The sequence below is a fragment of the Vidua chalybeata genome, chromosome 23, assembly GCF_026979565.1.
Source record: "Vidua chalybeata isolate OUT-0048 chromosome 23, bVidCha1 merged haplotype, whole genome shotgun sequence".
Taxonomy (NCBI): domain Eukaryota; kingdom Metazoa; phylum Chordata; class Aves; order Passeriformes; family Viduidae; genus Vidua; species Vidua chalybeata.
Genome location: NC_071552.1, coordinates 49,336 through 67,601, shown reverse-complemented (window position 1 = coordinate 67,601; position 18,266 = coordinate 49,336). Strand labels below are relative to the sequence as shown.

General features: G+C 46.3%; 3 protein-coding genes and 1 long non-coding RNA gene across 7 annotated transcripts; 2 read left to right on the top strand and 2 right to left on the bottom strand.

The window, feature by feature from the left end:
* Positions 1 to 97: 97 nt before the first annotated feature.
* Positions 98 to 9,826, top strand: HMBS (hydroxymethylbilane synthase). 3 transcript variants are annotated; one of them, XM_053963244.1, is made up of 13 exons: positions 99 to 274; positions 1,800 to 1,872; positions 2,551 to 2,600; positions 2,695 to 2,750; positions 3,866 to 3,943; positions 4,269 to 4,346; positions 5,803 to 5,878; positions 6,577 to 6,690; positions 7,208 to 7,246; positions 8,100 to 8,219; positions 8,454 to 8,507; positions 9,074 to 9,160; positions 9,355 to 9,826. In XM_053963244.1, exons 1-13 carry the CDS (start codon positions 128 to 130, stop codon positions 9,526 to 9,528), a joined length of 1,146 nt encoding a protein of 381 aa, XP_053819219.1. In that variant the 5' UTR covers positions 99 to 127; the 3' UTR covers positions 9,529 to 9,826. The 3 variants fall into 3 exon arrangements, with proteins under 3 accessions (XP_053819220.1, XP_053819219.1, XP_053819221.1); XM_053963246.1 differs by lacking the exon at positions 99 to 274 and adding an exon at positions 337 to 629; XM_053963245.1 differs by lacking the exon at positions 4,269 to 4,346 and having other exon boundaries at positions 98 to 274.
* Positions 9,827 to 10,511: 685 nt separating this feature from the next.
* On the bottom strand, positions 10,512 to 12,896 carry LOC128799323 (histone H2A). The gene has a single exon (XM_053963645.1). It carries the CDS (start codon positions 11,021 to 11,023, stop codon positions 10,622 to 10,624), a length of 402 nt encoding a protein of 133 aa, XP_053819620.1. The 5' UTR covers positions 11,024 to 12,896; the 3' UTR covers positions 10,512 to 10,621.
* An 84-nt stretch (positions 12,897 to 12,980) lies between these two features.
* On the bottom strand, positions 12,981 to 18,220 carry DPAGT1 (dolichyl-phosphate N-acetylglucosaminephosphotransferase 1). Of its 2 annotated transcripts, none has more exons than XM_053963643.1 (9): positions 17,967 to 18,220; positions 17,770 to 17,890; positions 17,471 to 17,684; positions 16,791 to 16,937; positions 16,574 to 16,658; positions 15,922 to 16,110; positions 15,229 to 15,316; positions 14,721 to 14,876; positions 12,981 to 13,543 (listed from the first exon to the last, which is right to left on the bottom strand). In XM_053963643.1, the coding sequence occupies exons 1-9, from the start codon at positions 18,119 to 18,121 to the stop codon at positions 13,478 to 13,480; spliced, it is 1,221 nt and encodes a 406-aa protein (XP_053819618.1). In that variant the 5' UTR covers positions 18,122 to 18,220; the 3' UTR covers positions 12,981 to 13,477. The 2 variants fall into 2 exon arrangements, with proteins under 2 accessions (XP_053819618.1, XP_053819619.1); XM_053963644.1 differs by lacking the exon at positions 12,981 to 13,543 and adding an exon at positions 13,549 to 14,110.
* LOC128799324 (uncharacterized) lies at positions 13,753 to 14,741 on the top strand. Its single transcript, XR_008434697.1, has 3 exons — positions 13,753 to 13,814; positions 13,932 to 13,968; positions 14,685 to 14,741. It is a non-coding gene; the product is annotated as an uncharacterized LOC128799324 (long non-coding RNA).
* Positions 18,221 to 18,266: the final 46 nt, after the last annotated feature.

Below are 18,266 nucleotides of genomic sequence, written 5' to 3'. Positions count from 1 at the left end.
GGCGGGGCCTCTGGGCGGGGGGCGGGGCCCTCCCGCGCAGCTTCTGGTCACGTGGTAAGGGCGGTGGGGGCGAGGCCGCCGGTCACGTGGGGGGGGCGGGGCAGCGCCGCGCCGAGGGCCGGAGGTCATGGCGGAGCCGAGGGCGGCCGCCGTGGGCCCGGGGCGAGCGCAGTCTACCGGGGGGGCCGACGGAGCGGGCGCCGACCCGTTGCTGCCGCAGGAAGAGAACGGCGTGGATGGCAGAGCGATCCGCGTGGGCACCCGCCGGAGCCAGGTAGGCAGCGGCAGGATTGGGGTTGCGGGGAGTGCTCCCGCCCGGGCAGCGCAGGGTCTGCGTGCTTCTCGGGGCTGAGGAGCGGCCTCAGCTTCCTGAGTTCGCGCCTTTCGATTCCTGCCGTGGGATTCCCGAAGAAGTTTGGAAAGCCCTTCCTTCGGAACACAGGGGACGGTCAGCTCTGTTAGCCCTGTCGCGGTGCAGGGGCTGGGGGCGACGGCGCGGGCCTCTCCCGCGGATCTGGCTGGGACCAACTTGCAAAGCCTGTGCAGCTCTTGTACGGAAAACCCCCCAGTAACTGATGCTTGCAGCCCGCTCAAAGGCCAGGGAAGGGACATACCCAGAGATAGAGAAGGTATCTGTCGCCAGCGGGCTAGAGTAGGGAGGAGCAGCCTCGCAAAGGGAGATAAGCGACCCTCTGGCCTTTGCACTGAGATAATCTCGTTCCTTTTGGTAGCACGTTCTAGGAAGAATTCCGTGCTGTCACGAAGGCCCCTTATTTAGACATCAGGACAAGGGAGATAGCCGTGCATATATGCTATCTCGTGTAATAACCTGAGGCTTTTGGGGCACTTTACAAAGGGAGGCAGCTACATACATTCATTGTACTCGTAGGGAACTGCAGTTCTGAGAACGACGTTAATTACCAAAGGGTCTTGAGCCCTACGCTGGCAGAAAAGCTGAAACTCATCTGTAGTTGCTTGAGTCTGCTGCCGCTTGCATGTGCAGAAAGATGATACACTAGTGATTGCATTTTACTTGCTTCTGGTTTTCTTATGCTGTGGAATGTTCTTCATAAAGTTTACTGCTTTGAGATTTGTTTCTTGCTGTACATGATGATGTAAGCTGTTACTTTTGTGTGTGTGTGTTTGTAGAACCTCTAACTAGGTCTTTGTTCTTATAGAGGATAAGTAACTTGTATTTGACACTAACTGTGGATTTTTCCACCAGCTCAGTGAAATCCTACTGGCTTCTCCTAAAGCTTGCAGTATTGGTAAAATTCATACTCTTTGAGAAAGTGGGAGGCTTTAACCCTAACCTTAACCCTAGCCCAGTGTGCAATATGACTTGTTCTTTCATTGCTGAGCAACAGAATAATGGTTTTGCTTACTTTTCCACCCACTTGTTGATGAGCAGTCATCATTCAGCAGTTGTGTTCCACATAGGTGAAACCAAGAAGTGAAAGCATGAGAATTGTGATCTGTAGGTTTCTGTTGTAATCACTCTCCCTAACTCGATGAATTTATTGCAGTGTTTCATCATTCACCACAGTAATGCTGGACATGGGGAGACTTTAGTCAATAAAAGAAGTTCTTCAGTGAAGTGTTCTGGTCATGATAGGAGTTCACACAGTTCAAGGAGTTTGTACCTATGAGTCATTTAACTTGAGGCAACCTATTTCTAATGCTTTTGATTTAATGTACTGGTCATGCGTGCCTGGCTGTGGGAGAATGGCAAAGCCTCCTTAGCTACTGTATGGACAATGTGCTCTTTCTTTAGCACTTTGTTTTCTGCTTCCTTGTAGCTGGCCCGGATTCAGACCGATAGCGTAGTTACGATGCTCCGTGAGCTATACCCTGACCTCCACTTTGAGATTGGTAAGTTTTGTTTTTTGGATGTTGCCCTGGGGTAGATGGCAAGGAGCAGGAGCCAGCGGGTTATCTTTGTGTGCAAGAGGTGTGTGTAGAGTCAGGAGGAGGAGGAGGTCTGTCTAAATTTATCTGAGAGTGCCGTCTGAATTCAGTTCAGTTGTGTGGCTGAGCAACTGCTGCTGCTTGTTTCTTGTAGGGGAGATAAATGGATTTCATAAGCCCTTGATGATTTAAGTGCTGAGTATGCGATGGATATGGTGTTGTGTTGCACCATTTGCAAGCTCTGTATTGTTCTGATTGCGCCCCTCTGAGCATTAGGGGCATTTTCTGGTCTGGGGCTCAAGGCTTTCAACAGGAATAACAGGAGTTCAGCCATGCACTGAAGGGAACTGCTTTACATGTGTTCACTGGCACTCCAGAGACATGGCAGTTTCCACTGGGTCAGCTCTTCCCCAAACCTGCCTTCTTTCACCTTGCTTTTGTTTTTGAGGACAGTGAAAGAAGTCTCAATTTCACTTGTCTTCAGTACAGTGTATTTCTAGAAGTGAACTGCTCTTGTATTGAGCTTGAGTCGGTCTTCATACAGTAGTGTGTGACTGCTTGTGGCATTTTGCATAGATATTTTCAGCCTAAGCCCAGTGCTTTTGTCAAGCCTCACATTTTACCTGTACTGTCTCTGAGCAGTGGCCATGTCAACAACTGGGGACAAGATCTTGGACACAGCACTTTCCAAGGTAAAGGATCTTCCTTTATTCAAGAACTAATTGTATTTATGTTATATTGTCTCACACTTCTTTTGTGATTTATTTTTTTTCCATTTCTGTGTAGATTGGAGAGAAGAGCCTCTTCACCAAAGAGCTGGAAAATGCACTTGAAAGAAATGAGTAAGAACTTACTGTTTTGTCTTTCTCCTTAGCATTTGGTGTTCTTTGGACATATTTGGCTTGCTGCATAGGTGATCTACTTTCCTTCAGTCCTGGTACCTCTCAGGCTAAAAAAAGTAATCCTTTGATAAGTCATTGTCTTTTTTTTCCTCCCTTTTTTCTCTCTACCCTGGGCTCAGGCCATGTATTTTGAAGTGGAGCTGTTGTGTCACTTGGTCTGCCCCAGTAAGGTTTTCTTCTGTTACTTGTGTATTACATGCTGTAATACACAGGGAGGATGTGATCTCATATGATTACTGCTTATGAATGTATTTATTTAAAAATACTTTTCTTATTGATGGTAACGTATTGCAAAACAGATTTATTGTCATCCTATAAATGTTAAGATTTATTAACTTATGCAAGCTAAATGTGCAGGAGAATTTGACATGGGCAAATTGTGCTGTGTTCTTGTCTCTACAAAAACCTTGCTTCAGATGCCTGAGCAGAGAGATAGATTACTGCTGGTTTCGTGGGTTTGAGGTGTTGGGGAATTTTTGTTGTGATTTAATTTCTCTTTCTTTTCAATATTCTGAGGAGGGTTTCAGTGGTGCCTTAGTTAAAGTGTGTTTAAAAAAAATGTATTCTTCTGCATCTCTGCCACATAGTTACATCATACTGCCTTTTCAGTGAAGTTGGTGAAAAGCTATTGGAGACTCAAATGTTTACAATTATGCTTGGTTCCTGTGTGACAAAACAGATAGCCTGTAGTTTGGCTTGTTGTTACTTAAAGTTTGACACATAATACCAACCCACATACTGATGCATTTTGGTACAGTGGGTCTCTCTGTGTGAACATCTCCAGCATCTTCCCCTCATTCAATCTGATTGTTTGATTAGTGTCTTTTGTCACTGGGTAAGGGGAAAAGAGAGACAGAGGTAGGTGAAGTAGCCTTTTAGGAGTAACACAAAAATGATATAGTAATTCTGGCTATGGAATCCTGAAATTCTTCCCCCTTCTCCAAATTAATTCCCAGAGTGGGTTCAAACTTTACTGTAGGTGATCTGCAGGCCTCTGGTAGATCCCCACATGAGCTCCACCATCTGTTCTCTGATTACTGTCCTCTAATTTTTAGGGTTGACCTTGTGGTTCACTCCCTGAAGGACCTGCCAACTTCTCTTCCTCCTGGCTTTACAATTGGCGCTGTCTGCAAGTAAGTGTGGACATGAGAGTTGATTCTCTTGAGAGTCTTGCATTTTATAGTGTTGGTAAAGGAGAGCAAAGGCAGTGTAGGTTCTTTTAGGTGTTCAGAGTTTCCTGTGATTGGTCCCCAAAACAGTGGAAGCTCTAGTGGAACACTAGGGCTGCCCTTGTGTTCCATAGCTGGCAGGTGTGCTGAAAATTCTTGCTCATACAGTGATGATGGAGTATTTTGGAGCCAGAGGTAGTTCTGCCAGGAAATGATAGCAGAACTGTTGAGCTTACCAGTCTTGTCTTAAATTATATGTCAGGCATTCTGCACTTGCATTATTTTGCAGAAGGGAAAACCCACTTGACGCTGTTGTCTTTCATCCCAAAAACTGTGGAAAAACACTGAGCCTCCTTCCTGAAAAGAGGTGAGTGGGAGAAGAAGGGGAAGACAGGTGTAAAAACAGAAGGGGTCAGTTGGTTGATACTTTCAATTGGCAAGTCAGTCAGCTCATTGCTTTATCCTTTACACTGCCTTTTGTGAGCATTCCACATAGAGTAACCTGGACTCGCTTGCTAGAAAAAGTAACGCTGTCTCACAGGAGTGAGGTTCATCTCTCAAGCCACCCTTGAGCTGCAATGCTTTCTCAAGTTAGAACCTTTCTTGCCACGATCTCTCGAGTGAATTCCTGCTCCTTGGTGTTCAGCCTACTGCTGGGGAATGCATACAATGCACATGGGGTGTCTGGTGCACGATTTTGGCTTTCATGGACCTGAACTATGCTTCTGTTCTCACTCAGCCTATTCTGATTTCTTCCTTGTGTTTTTTTGGCATCACTTTCTTGTGGTTTCTCCATTTTTAATGACCTGTCTTTCCGTAGAGATTATTGGAATCCTTTGTCTGAGACAGATGAGTGAAATTACTCAGATTAAGGTAGCTATTAGATATTTTTTTATTTATTAAAGTGAAAGAAATAAACTAGCCATGACACAAAGACTTGTCTTTCTGTGCATTTGGATAGTAGGAAAATCACATCTGGTTTAGGTTTCAGGTTACCAAAAGGAGGATGCAGAAGGGCACATAATGATTTCTTCAGTCTGATGACCAGAGACAGGACTCAAGGAAACTGCATGAAGCTGAATCAGGGGAGGTTTAGGTTGGATATTGAGAAAAGGTTCATCACTCAGAGAATGGTTCAGCACTGGAACAGGCTCCTGAGGGAAGTGGTCACAGCACCAAGCCTGACAGAGCTCATGGAGTATTTGGACAGCCCTCTCAGGCACATGGGAGGATTGTTGGGGTGTCTTGCACAGGGCTAGAAGTTGGAACTCAGTGATCCTGATGGGTCCCTTCCAAATCAGCATATAATATAATTCTATGAAAATAAGTGAACAGCATATATGTTGAAAAAGGAAATGCCCAGACTTTCAGTTTTCTGTGGTTTCCAGTTGTATACTCAAAGGTCCTCTGCTTACTCTGCATTTCTGTCTTTGATGAAGTTCCTCTGTTTTAGTCACTTTATCACTTAGTCGTCTGGCTTTGTCTGGTTCATTTTGGGGCAGCGGAGTCCTTTTTCTGTGAAAAATATTGTCTTTCAATGAGGTTTCATCAGTCCTTGACAGTGGCTAGGGACTGCTCTTCAGAAGCATATTCTGTAAATTGGCTCCTTGGGAGTTGCTTCAGACATGCTTTATGCTAAACTTCACAGAGTGGTTTTCTTTCTTCTAAGGAGATACAAATCATTGACTGTTTTTCCGATCTTCATTTCAACTAAAAAAAAAAAAAAAGTTACCATTTGTTTCCTTGAAACTTCTGTCATGTATGTGGCTGGAGGTAACTGTTAGGAGTGTTCTGGATTTCAGTGATTATATTTTTCCTTGCAGTGTGATTGGAACCAGTTCACTTCGGAGAGCAGCTCAGCTCAAGAAGAAGTTTCCTCATTTAGAATTCAGGGATATCGTATCCTTTCCTGGCAGCCTGTGGGAGCTGGGTAAAGCTGCAGAGAGGAAAGTACAACTTCGTGTAAAATCTAGATCCGAGGCTAATTTGTGCCACCTGACCTACAAGAACAAACTGCTTCCTCAAAGGCTGTTCTCCACTACCCTTTTCTGAGGCAGGGGGTAGTACTGTAGCCATCCTGTCCTCTGCTTTCTCATGAGGCTGTGTAGAAGCAGCCAGCCTTGGTCTAGCTGGGGGTTCAGCATACAGATGAATTGTATGTTTTGCAGTGTTTGAAAATCTGCATGAGGGTGCCTCCCACGTGTTTGTCACGGGCGTGTGACCAAATGTTGCTGGGTTTCCAGTAACCCTGGATGCTGCTTGGACCACTAATTCCATTGTGGGTGGCTGACCTACTGAGAAAAGGCATTGTTACTTCAGTCCTAGGAGCAGATTTCTTTGCGGTGCAGGAGGAATTGGGTGCTAATAGTGCACTTCTATGGTGTGCATATCTTTGTAGACTCGGGACTTGAATTAATATTCCATAATACATGGCAAGATTCTATTTTAAGAAACGATTGTGCATATTTAACACTTCTTTCAGGATGGTACCGACATTCTCATTTGGAGACTCTTGGATTCTGTACAGTCTGTAAAGACTCAACTGGTTGTAGGACTGTTTTCCTGCTGTTTCTATGCTTGCTTAATCACTTCTACAGAGAGGAAACTTAAATACCCGTTTAAAGAAGCTAGATGAGAAGGAAGACTTCAGTGCCATCATCCTGGCTGCTGCTGGGCTGAAGAGAATGGGCTGGGAAAATCGCATTGGCCAGGTGAGGCGCAGCAAGCAGAAAATACCATTCTCTGCTGAAATACCAACTGTTTGCCTTTCAGACCTTGTGGTTCTCCTACCCAAGATAAGCATGCAATCTTCTGACTCCACTGCCATGTTAGCTTTGATTTGAGGCAGTTCTGGAAGGAGTGGTTGGGTTTTTTGGTTGGTTGCTTTTTTTTCTTCATACAGAAATTTTTCATGTTCAGCTTTCCATGGTTCAGTAACAGTTTGTAATCTGATTCTCACAGCACTTGATGGCACTCGTGTCTAGCAACGCGGCAGTGTGCAAGGCTGACATTTTAGTAATTAGCTAAGTCAAAAAGTGTTACACTCCAGTTGATGGAAAAGGCATTATCTCACTTTTGCGGTGGAAACACTGAAGCATGGGAATGGAGAGGTGATATTTCTTTGGTCTGTCATGAAATCAATTAGTATTAGAGACAGGAATCTGGCTCTTGTTTTCTACATTGTGAACAGTGCAACTTGAATTAACTCTTGATTTTCCTTTCTTCCAGCTCCTAGGCCCTGAAGATTGTCTGTATGCTGTCGGACAGGTACTTTGCAACTTTCATTTCTTAAAGGGCACTGAAAGCCAGCAGCAATATGATATATCTGAGTAGTTAACTGTGCTGAAGACTTCTCATGTCTTCGTTATCAGAAAAGTACTTTGATCTCTTTTGTTGGCTAGTTACACTGTTTGAGGCACAACTTGTTAGGAGTCTGGCAGTCTGCTCTTCTACCCAGGTGTTAGGGGCTGGTTCCTATCAGTAATAGGAGAAACAGTAAATGGGAAAGGTAAATCCATGCACAGCTACACTGGGGCAACATGGCAGATATGGGGCAGGTTCTGGCAGGGTCAGTATTATGCTGCACCAGGATAACTGTGCAAAGCCACCGCAGTGTCTTTTGGTCTGTGATGCTCCCTCGTTTGTGCATGGTGTCCTGACTCCTGCAGGGTGGAGATGAAACACCTGCCTTGGAGCACATTCTTAGTGCTCCTGTTTCTAGGTGGGCAGACTGTTCCAGTCCATGCTGGCTGCGTGGCTGAGCTTATGCAGCTAATATCAAACTTGCTAAACCAGAGCTGGTGATCTGTTAGTGATTGCAAGTGATGAATCTGCACATTCAGTCTGAAAAAGTGATTTTGATCATGCATTTGTCAAGTACCTGCAGAGTTCTAGAATGGTTTGAGGTGGCAGCATGATCTTTTAACACTTTGCCTGAATAAGCCCTGATCTTCTGTTTATAGCAGTTACTGTAGGACAACCCTGCAGCCAGCAGAGTGTATCGTAATTCATTTCTGTGAACATTGCTCCCTTAGTGAAAAGGGTCTGAGCCTCTGTTTCGTGATCAATGCTGATGCATGAAGTTGAAGAATTATATTTTGTGGTGTGTTTCTTCTTCTAGGGTGCCTTAGCAGTGGAAGTTCGTGCCAAAGACCAAGAGATACTGAATATGGTATCTGCCCTGCATGATGCAGACACTGTGTTGTGCTGCATTGCTGAAAGAGCCTTTATGAAGCGTTTGGTAGGTCTGGCACCCTTCCTCTGCCTGCAGCAGTAAATACTGATCTGCTAGTTGACTTGATGCCATAATATGGGAAATCTGTTACACTTCTCTAAAACTGCAAAGGAGAGTACTTCTGAATCGAAAAGGGCCAGAAGAGTGATGGGCAGGGTTGTGTGCCGCCTAAACTTTTGAGAGGCCTCTGCTTTGAATGTGTTACGTAGGAGCCTCAGTGTCAGCTGCTTTGTGTTTTAGGAAGGTGGATGTAGCGTCCCTGTTGCTGTCAACACCCTGCTGAAGGATGGCCAGGTGAGGAGTACTTCGTATTTTTCATGGATTATTTCTGAAAACCTATTCCAAGTGTGTGCGTGTTTCCATATCTTTTCCTGAAGCTAATTTCAGCAGGTATCTTTATAGCCAGTTAGGGCAGATAGTCTCCTGACATGACCCTTCTGTGTTTGTGTCCAAAGCAGGAGTACAAGAATGGGTCTGGCTACTGAGGCTGTCTTTCACAAAATTCCCTTATAATACATACCAGATTCCCCTCTCCACCCCTGCTGCTTATTTCATGCTGTCCTGAGGTCTGAAAGTATTGCTTTTGACCCTACCAAACTTGTTTTTAGACAGTAGAATGTGATTAAGGAGGTGGGAAACTAGAAAAAAACTTCAGCCTTTTCCTTGAGAAGTCACATCTTCCCTAACAGGAAGTGCTTTTCTTATACTTGTACCACTGTTCATGCTGATCCCACTGTATGACAAAAGCCCTTCCCAACAGACTTAGCTTTGTATATTGGGTGGGTTTTTTTAAAGAGGGGGTAGTTGGCTGCTTGTTTGTTTGTTAATGTGGTAATAATCCATTTCTATATTTTTCCAAGTTGTATTTGACAGGAGCAGTCTACAGCTTGGATGGATCTGATAGCCTGAAGGAGACCATGCAGACCGGTGTTAGTTACCCCCATCAGGTACGGGAATCACGGTGGCTTCGAAATTCAAACCCGAAGCTAAATGACAAAAACTGGGCCTTTAGAAATAGATTCTATTTGGTCCGTTTTCTTGTCAGCTATAACAGCACACTGTTCTTGAGGCTCTTCAGACTGTCTTAATTCCTTGCCCACTGTTTTCCTGCTGCCTTACTTTGAGGTATTTATATTTGCAGAATGAAGATGGACCGAATGATGATGTGCAGCATGTTGGCATCACAGCCAAGAATGTTCCTGGTCAGGCCCAGGAAGCTGCAGAGAACCTGGGTGTTGAACTAGCTAGTTTACTTCTGAGCAAGGGAGCAAAGCATATCCTTAGTGTGGCAAGGCAGCTCAATGATGCCCACTGAACCTGGGGTGTGGCCAGCAGGAATGCTACAATTCTAGCTACAAGTCTGTGCAGCTACATCATGATCCTCTGGAGGGATTTATTTCAACATTCACACCAGTCTTACCTGATGTTTGGGTGCAAAAAAACATGAAATATGAAGCTAACTAACTTAAATAGTTTCTGCTCGTCAGAGTTTTCACCCCTCTCCACATTTCTCTAAATTGTTAAGCGTCTCTATGAAGTATTGTCAACAATTTTTGTAGCTAGAGAGCTAAAAGAAAAAAATAAAAATAAAAGCCTTTAAGTGTTCAATTCCATTTAGGAGCAAAGTGCCCATTGGACTTTGGATATAACTGGATACACAACTGTGCTGGTACTAAAATGCTGTACTGTGCTGAGTGCTTTCGGGAGTCGTCATTTGGGCCTTTTCACTCACTGGGTCACTGAAGGCTCCCAGTAGGTTCCTGATAGCATGTCCCTTACAGTAAAGTAGCAGAGATGCTACATTCACCCTTTGTCTTAGCAAAGGTAAATTAAGTTCAGCGTTATCAGGTAGATGCATCTGAAATACTAGCTAATTGGCTAGTATTAAATGAGGGAGCAGACAGACATTTTGGTTTCCCTTGTATGTTCGTCCACACAGGTCATGAGAGCCAGTTAGCTAGAGTTGCCAATGAAGGGGGAGCTGAAGCAGAAGCCCAATTTCCAGATACTGTGGCTTCCTGCACTTGCTACTAGGTCAGCATCCTCTGAGCAGGATTTGATTGTTACAGTGCCTTGAATACTGTAACAGCACCATACTGGGGTCCTGTTTTGTAAATAAAGTTTTATTTTCTAGGCAACGTCCACTGAATGTCCCAGAGGTAGTTAAGAGTTAAAACAACGGTCCTTACGGAGCAGCTCTCACGCTCATTGTTTGACTGGACCCGGGCCGGTGCCTGCCCGCTCCGCCTCTCTCCCCCCCCCCCCCCCCCCCCCAGCTCTCCGCAGCCACGGCCGGCCGCGCCTCTCGTCCCCTTCCCTCCTCCTGCCTCCTCCGCGGATCGCAGCTCTCCCGGTGAGCAATGGGGTGGCCCTGAAAAGGGCCTTTGAGTTGTGCCGGGAGAGCCGGCCTAGTACTCCTGCGACTGCTGCCCGCTGCCCTTCTTGCTGGTCTTCTTGGGCAGCAGCACAGCCTGGATGTTGGGCAGGACGCCGCCCTGCGCGATGGTAACGCCGCCTAACAGCTTGTTGAGCTCCTCGTCGTTGCGCACCGCCAGCTGCAGGTGACGGGGGATGATGCGCGTCTTCTTGTTGTCGCGCGCCGCGTTGCCCGCGAGCTCCAGGATCTCAGCGGTCAGGTACTCGAGCACGGCCGCCAGATACACGGGCGCACCAGCCCCCACCCGCTCCGCGTAGTGCCCGCGCCGCAGCAGTCGGTGAACGCGCCCTACCGGGAACTGCAGCCCAGCCCGGGACGAGCGAGACTTGGCCTTAGCACGGGCCTTACCGCCACTCTTGCCGCGGCCGGACATGGCGTCTCGCTCCACTGCTGAACCGATGCGACTGGAGAGGCCGCGCCCGGCATTTTTATAACCTCCCGCCAAGTAGGGTCCCCCTCATTGGACAGCGCCACCGTCCCCACCTATCGGTGCGTTTGTCGGAAGAAGCTTTTTGCTGACTGGTCGCTTCTGTGAGACCATCGCGCTTGCTCTGAATGTGTTGGCTGCGGGATCCGACCAATCAGCGAGCGAGGCGCCAAATTTAAACCACGCAGAGGCTATTGGTGGGGCCCTCAGCGAGCATGCGTGATGCCGGCCCGCCCACTGCGGGGAGATGCCGATCCCTCAGAGCCTTTCGTGCCGCCCGTCCAGGCCACGGTGCTTTATGAGGGCTGGAGACAGTCCCTGGGCCTGGCTTCGACCCAGAGCGAGGTAGAGGGGCTCCGGGATGCCTACAGACTGAGAGGTATCCCTGTCTGTAGGGGCATTTGCCTTAGGGTGGCAAATGGGGGGAAGAGCAGTTAGGGATGTGAAAAAACCTACCATGAGAGTCTTCTCTGGATCCTTTTGTGAATGTGTGAGCTATATCATGGGTTTATAATATGGGTATATTAAGAGAAGCACCAAAGGAGAGTGAGGAGTCAAAGTGGACTAGGAGAAAAAAAAACATGGGAACACTGAAGGAAAAATAAAAGTGAAGAAAGTGGTAATGTTTTAAAATGTTGCTGATCAGTAGGAATTATCTCTGCAGTCTGTGCTGTCTTACTTAACCCAACTTGTATTTTTTTTTCCCCAGAGTGAGCAGACTGTCTACACTGTGTGCCTCTGGAGGTCTAAGTGCTAGCAACTGAGATTAGGACACAGGTCAGAGCAGCCAGTGGTTCCAGCAAATGGGAAGACTTCAGCACATGCAGGGAGCGGCCAGGGCTAGGTAGAATGCAAGTGTTGAGTGTTCCCTAGCAAAGGAGCCAGACCTAGAGAGCAAGTAGGATAATGGGCTTTGGAGCCCAGGACCAGATCAGGGAGAGATCAGGGTCAGCAGGATGCTCACTGGAGGTAGCGCTAAGCCACCTTACTGGGGAAAATGGAGTGGCTGCCCTAGAAGTACCTATTGGAAGGCCACATTCCTAGATCAGCTAGCAGAGAGATTAATTTCTATGTTCATATGCCTTGATACCAGGAAATCCACTAGCTGGTTACTGGACAGACTGTTTAAGGCCAGGTACGGAATGATTTCATGTCTATGTGGATGTGTTAATGAATATACTGTACTAGTAGACTTACAAACTGATTGGCTGGAGAGGAGGATTCAGCCACTCGTACCATTCGTACTTGAGTGCCGTGTGTTTTCTGTGTTGATCAGAGCTGCTGGACACAGGCATTTTTGCCTTCTGGTAATGCATTCCAAGCCTTGTTACTAGCTGGACTTGGGTGTGGAAAGGTGCGGTGCCCTTGCATCTACTGGGGTACTGGACCTGGCAATTTCTACTCTTAGCCACCTCAGCATCCCCGTTTCTGTTGTTGCATTATTTCACTTTCACTACCACTGCTCTTGCAAAGACTATAATCTGGTACCCCAATGGCTGTTCTATGCTTTTCTGTCAGGTAGGTAGCAATTCTGTGTTGAACTATGGTGCTAAATACTGCTCTATAAATAATTATTTGTATTTGAGGAAAAGAGATTGGCAGTCATCAGGGTCTTAGTTCCGCATTAATAGAAGGATCATATTGATGCCCTGTTAAGACAAGGACATGGTGATCCTTACTCTGCTAGCCTGTTGTAGACGTGTCCTCTTCCAGGGAGGAAGGCAGACTACAAAGGTATTCAGAATTAAAAGCTCATCAGCAGGAACATTCCCAGTAGCCATTAAAAAGTAGGGAGTCCACTGCAGGAATGATCAGCTGCCTAACAGGGTAGAAAGCTAGATATGGATCATATAATCTAGTTTCACTGCATGTCAATATTGTCGAGGCAAAGCACTGCAGGGGAAAGGGTACCATGAATTATTTTATTCTTGGAGCACTCTGAGTTTTGAGTATGGGTTGTAACATGTCATTCTATGTCCATGGACCAAAAACAGGATTGAGAAGCCAGGAACGGAGTCTGGTTTACTTATTCTGCTCACAGATATTAAAGTTGCTGTTTTCTCTCTTGGTGAACAGTAATGTCTTTGCTAGATGTATAGAGATTCCATCTTTCCCACTTTCCCTAAGTGCTGTCATTTGCTTCCCCTCTAAAAGGTATTCCTAATAACAATGATGTCCAAGTAACAGTGAATCTTTTCTATCACAGAACTGGACAAAAGCCTTTGGTGCACAAAGAACATCCCGGTTCAAAACTAGCCCACGCAAAGCAGTTGCTTGTGTTTTGACAGGTATTCTGAGGTTCCCAGAAGGCAGGAACAACATCAGTTGAATCATTTGGTCAAGCAACTGGAGAAAATGGACTGGCAGGTAGAACTCTTTCCCTTGCTCCTGACAGTCCAGTCAGACATCATAAAACAAGCGCACTAGTTGGTACCGGATCGAAAATGCAATCGTGCTGCCAAGGACCTAGGTAAAAATCAGACACATAACAGAAACATTATATTGTCAAATGGTTTACAGGCTGTCAGATTCCTCTTTTCCAAATGGATTTGCTAAGCTTTCCAGCATGCCTTGTTTCATAAAAGAGCGACTAAAAGGCTACTTCTTTTAGGTATAGGAAGATAAATGGCAGAAGTCTGTCCAAAGACATTGTTTCTTTCTCTGATGATTTTAGATCTCAGTGGGAGATTTCTCCATGTGCCTGCACACAGTCACATTCTAAGAACATGTGGATGAGGTAAGAGTTTGGAATAACTCCTTCCCCCTTAAGGAGCCTATATTGTAACATAAACCCCATGGTTTGTATTAGAAAATACCTTATGTCAAAACTGAAATTCAGCATCCTTACAATAAGGTGCTGTCTGGAGCTCTCTGCTGTGACTGGGATCAAGGTAAGTGCTATGTACTTCCTGTCTTCTCCCATCCCTGATGTCATCTGCCTGAGCCCTCAACAGGCTTTCGTTGCAAGTTCTTCCTCTCAAATTGGAAACTGGCTAAGTGTCTCTTTCCTAGTAAGAATCCTTTATCTTAAATCTGAAGATGAAAAGAAGGATTTTATTGTGGGCAGTTAACCAATGCAGGCCTTTCCAAAAGTGATGTTTTTACTACACTATGCTTGAGAATTCACATGCTGAATAGAGGCAGTGGCAGGACCTGTGAAGCATATCCTTATGCTCCAAGTGGCTTCCAAATGCTCCCGCATGCCCCTCAGACTGAGAGACTGCTGAGCCATGTGCCATGCTTACAGAAGTCCACTTGCCGGCAACAACTCTGAGACTGTTATTTGGTATTACTGAAAAACAGGAACACAGCAAAAGGCTGTCTTGAGTAAGAGTGACAAGGCACTCTGCTGCGCTCATGTTTTTCTTGGAACCAATGACTCATGCCTTGGGAATCTTCTTAAGCTAACCTTCTGACTTTTTTTTAATAAGCTCTCAGTGAACAGGGAGGTGTGTGTGGATTTCTTTCCTCCTTGAGGTATGTAAGCCTCTCATTCTCTCCCCCAGGCTCCACAGCTCAACTGCACCTTGTATGAAGAGCATGATATTTTACTTTCCCCTTTCCCCTTAAAACTCTTGAGACTGACTTGTATCTGTTTCTATTGCAGAGTAAATCTTTCTAGTGGAGGAACCCTTTGTCTGACCTGAATGAGTAGCAACAGGAGAGTGAGATTTCGCTCATGGGTGGGTCCGATCAGCTTTATGACAAAATTAATAAGTGTCATATTATTGCATTCGGTGTATTCGCCATCTTCATCTGTTCCACTTCTCACATCTACTACATGCAAGATCTTGACTACCTGAGGAAAGAAATGTTGCACGCTATTTCACCAGGTATTTTTGGTGTTCACTGCCTAGTCTTGCTCAAGAGCCCTTTTGCTGCACCAGCCCTGAAATCCTGGTTGTGCTCTTACTGAAAAGACAGGACAGACTTATGATGGTCCTGGGGCACTTCTATGTGTGGTTATACTGAAAGACTGATTTTTAACACAATCGAGTGACTGTGAGAGATGGTAACAGACTTTCTTCCAGATTTGAGCCAGGCAGTAACTATTGAACCCAGAAGTTCTATATTTTTTCCCACCCTGTTTCTCTTGCACTTGATGACTGCCTCAAAATGCATCTGAATTTTGAATGTTTTCCACAAATTACCTTCAGAATACTTGTTCCCAGGACAGAGAGGTTCCTAGTTTTGAATTTGGAGTAGCTCATCTCCAACTTCCCTGTACTAGGATTAAGCCTAAAAGAAACATTTAAAATTTAGTCCAGACACAACAAGGAGATAGAGAGATCACTTTGTAAGCAGACTTAGATCCATAGCTGAGAAAGAAATCCAGTGGTGGAAGAAACAGGAATAACCTTAATGCACTTAAAAATAGCTGCTGGTATCTAGCCCCTCAAGTAGGGCAAAGAAGATTGCTTCCCATTGCACCCCCAATATATGTTATGTAGTTTAAAGAATAAAACAGAAGAATCTAACAACTGCAGAGAGAACTGCTGATGTGGCATAGTGCTACAGAATGCTTGCTACTATGAAATCTTAGCAGATCCCACTGCCGCAGCATTAAAAGCAGCGTGTGTCAATTTTGATCTTGTAAGTTAGAATCATCATAGTCTAACCTTGTTAAAAATCATCTGAGGGGTGGGCTGGTCAGAAATGTGCACTTCTTTGAGAAACCTCTACTGTATGATCTGACTGTAGCTGGCAGAGTGATCTGCTGTCTTTTAAAGAGAAAACATACTTTGATGGCTTTTAAAAAGAGCACCTTCCACCACCTTTCTCAGCTGGTGTTGGAGGTAAAAGACACAACCTGTAGTACCACTATAGGTCACTTGGTACGTTACCTCGGTAGCCGGTGACGAGGGCAAGGAATGACGTGGAAGAGCTGAGGCAATGAATAGAGGAAGTTGAGTACTTGCGGGATGAAAAAGAGCAGCATTGTTTTGCTGAAGTGTCCCAAGATCCCCACCACAGCAAAGGTCATGCCAGCAAAGTAGCAGAAGGTATCCCCAACAAACACTCGAGATGGGTACCTGCAATCCATGGAGCAGAAAAGCAAAGGTCTGACACGACTGCTATTGCCACAAAAATGACTACTTTTAACCACTGAATGTATGCCCACATTGCAGATCAGGGGCCAATGGGGATCTGCAACAGATCTACGCAGTAAAAACAATTGTAGGTATTTATTCTAAGAATTGCAGGACTGGGACCCACCACTTGACTTCCAGAATATTTTCTATGAAAAGACAGCCAGTGAGGCACAGGAGAGAATGTATTCTGCGTGTTTGGGTGAGCTGGTGTGACTGTAATTGTTCTAATACAAAGAAAAGCTACTACTCCATCCATGCTTTGTGTTGTTGGTTCTGGCAAGAAGCCTTTCTACACTCCAGCATTCCACACCTGCACGTGGTTAAGTGGTTTTGTTTGTTCAAAAAGGGAGAAACTAGAGGGAAAGGATGCTTCCAAACAAATTCTGAATGTCTATCCTCTTACCAGTTGTGGTAAAATAGGCCCAGCGTGGTAAAAAAAAAAGGAATCATGAAGTAGAGAGAAAAAATGTGATCATCTCGATAATCCCCTATAGAAAAAAGAAAAACATGTGTTTGTGATAAGACAAGACTGGTTCATTTTTAGTAATACCAGCTATTGAAATCTAGAATTCAATCTCCCTTTGCTTTTTTTGCCCACAAATGTTTGTTATTTTCCTTACCATTTAGCTCTACAATATTGAATATGATAATGGAAGCAGCTATCACCAGTGACTGTCCTGCTTCAATTCCATTAATTCCGGCAAGAATGTTGATGGCGTTAGTGCAGAACACTGCTAGCATACCCATGTACACGTAGTAGAGGATACCTGCAGATCAGAGCAAGCCAAATGCATCAGTATTTGGAGGCAAAGCAGGCCCTAGACCAATTCACTGAAGCTCTCATTTCTTGCTTTATATGACAACCAATTTGCCTGACAATCTCAGTGAGTTTTGATAGTGGTAGCTTACAGACAAGATTGCTTCCTCTCTTACGAACTGGCCGTGATGTCTACATGAACTGTGACTGTGGCAAACTGCTGTGACACGGCGGCCAGCTGTAGTGCGGTTTCTGTCTTTCTAACATCCTGGTGTTATCAGCCATGTGCTGTGCACCCCAGTACTCGCCTGTATTGCCAGGATCGTGGCAAAATGATTGGTGTCTGTCTATGCGCAGCTGAATGTGTGCTGGGTTTCTGGATGTTCTTTCCAGCTTAACGTTTAGTGGGTTGAGCGCCACTCTCTTACTGGTTACTTAAGCAAATCCTTAGCCTGCTCCCTCTGCAGCACGAAGTGCTTCATGTGATCCCTTGCACTGACTGTTTGCCACATTGATGACGGGTTCTAGTGATTCATAACTTACCCAGGTTCAAGTGCATGCCCAGCAGCACACGGAAGGGCTTAGGCACCACAATGGTCGTGTTCCCAAAGTTGGTGAAGTAAACCATGAGCAGTGGGAGGGAAGCCATGGTAGGAAGAAGCAATTTGTGGCGCCAGCGCAGGTCCAGAACGTCATCTGCAAAGCCCAGGAAAACCATGCAGCAGATGGCAAGGAGCGAACCGATGAGCTCCACGAACTGCAGGACAGAGAACAGGACCCCGGTCACCGGTGGCCATTCCCTGCCCCTGCCTGCCATGCTTGCAGCACTAGACGAGCCTCACCTCGTCGTGAGGAAAGGCCACGCACTGCTCCTCCACAAAACATCTCAGAAAGGGCACGGGGATGAAGCAGAAGAGGATGATCAGGAACACGGCACCGCTGATCACGCCCTGTGCTTCGGGGCTGGAAAGTAGAGTGGGGGAGTCAGCCGTGCCTGGGCCGGCCCCGCGGGGCAGCTCCGTGGGGCAGCGCTACTCACACGGGCCGCCTTGAGGTCTTGTTGAGGTCCTCCCCGAAGAGCCGCGCGGCGAGGAAGTGGTCCGTGAAGGCCGGGATCAGCGTGAGCGTGGCCGCGAAGCCCAGCAGCGACCCGCCGAGGTTGATGAGGAGGGGCACGGCGGGCCAGGCCGCCATGGCCGCGGCGGGTGCTGCCCTTGCCAAGGGCGCGGAGCGAGGCCGGGCGGGGGCGCTGCCCAGCGCCTTCCCGGCCCGGCGCTACGCGGACGGCGCCGGATGCGCGGGGCCCTCGCGGCCTATTGGGGGCGGGGGCGCCATCTTT

What these genes read in the sequence shown, in the direction of transcription:
- DPAGT1 (XM_053963643.1), bottom strand. Translation starts at nt 18,121, where the DNA reads ATGGCGGCCTGGCCCGCCGTGCCCCTCCTCATCAACCTCGGCGGGTCG. An exon ending in GGGCATGCACTTGAACCTGG is followed by an intron (nt 16,938 to 17,470) that starts GTAAGTTATGAA and finishes TCTGATCTGCAG; the next exon opens with GTATCCTCTACTACGTGTAC. An exon ending in TGGGAACAAGTATTCTGAAG is followed by an intron (nt 14,877 to 15,228) that starts GTAATTTGTGGA and finishes TTCTTTCCTCAG; the next exon opens with GTAGTCAAGATCTTGCATGT.
- LOC128799323 (XM_053963645.1), bottom strand. Translation starts at nt 11,023, where the DNA reads ATGTCCGGCCGCGGCAAGAGTGGCGGTAAGGCCCGTGCTAAGGCCAAG.
- HMBS (XM_053963244.1), top strand. Translation starts at nt 128, where the DNA reads ATGGCGGAGCCGAGGGCGGCCGCCGTGGGCCCGGGGCGAGCGCAGTCT. An exon ending in TGGACACAGCACTTTCCAAG is followed by an intron (nt 2,601 to 2,694) that starts GTAAAGGATCTT and finishes ATTTCTGTGTAG; the next exon opens with ATTGGAGAGAAGAGCCTCTT. An exon ending in GTGTTAGTTACCCCCATCAG is followed by an intron (nt 9,161 to 9,354) that starts GTACGGGAATCA and finishes TTATATTTGCAG; the next exon opens with AATGAAGATGGACCGAATGA.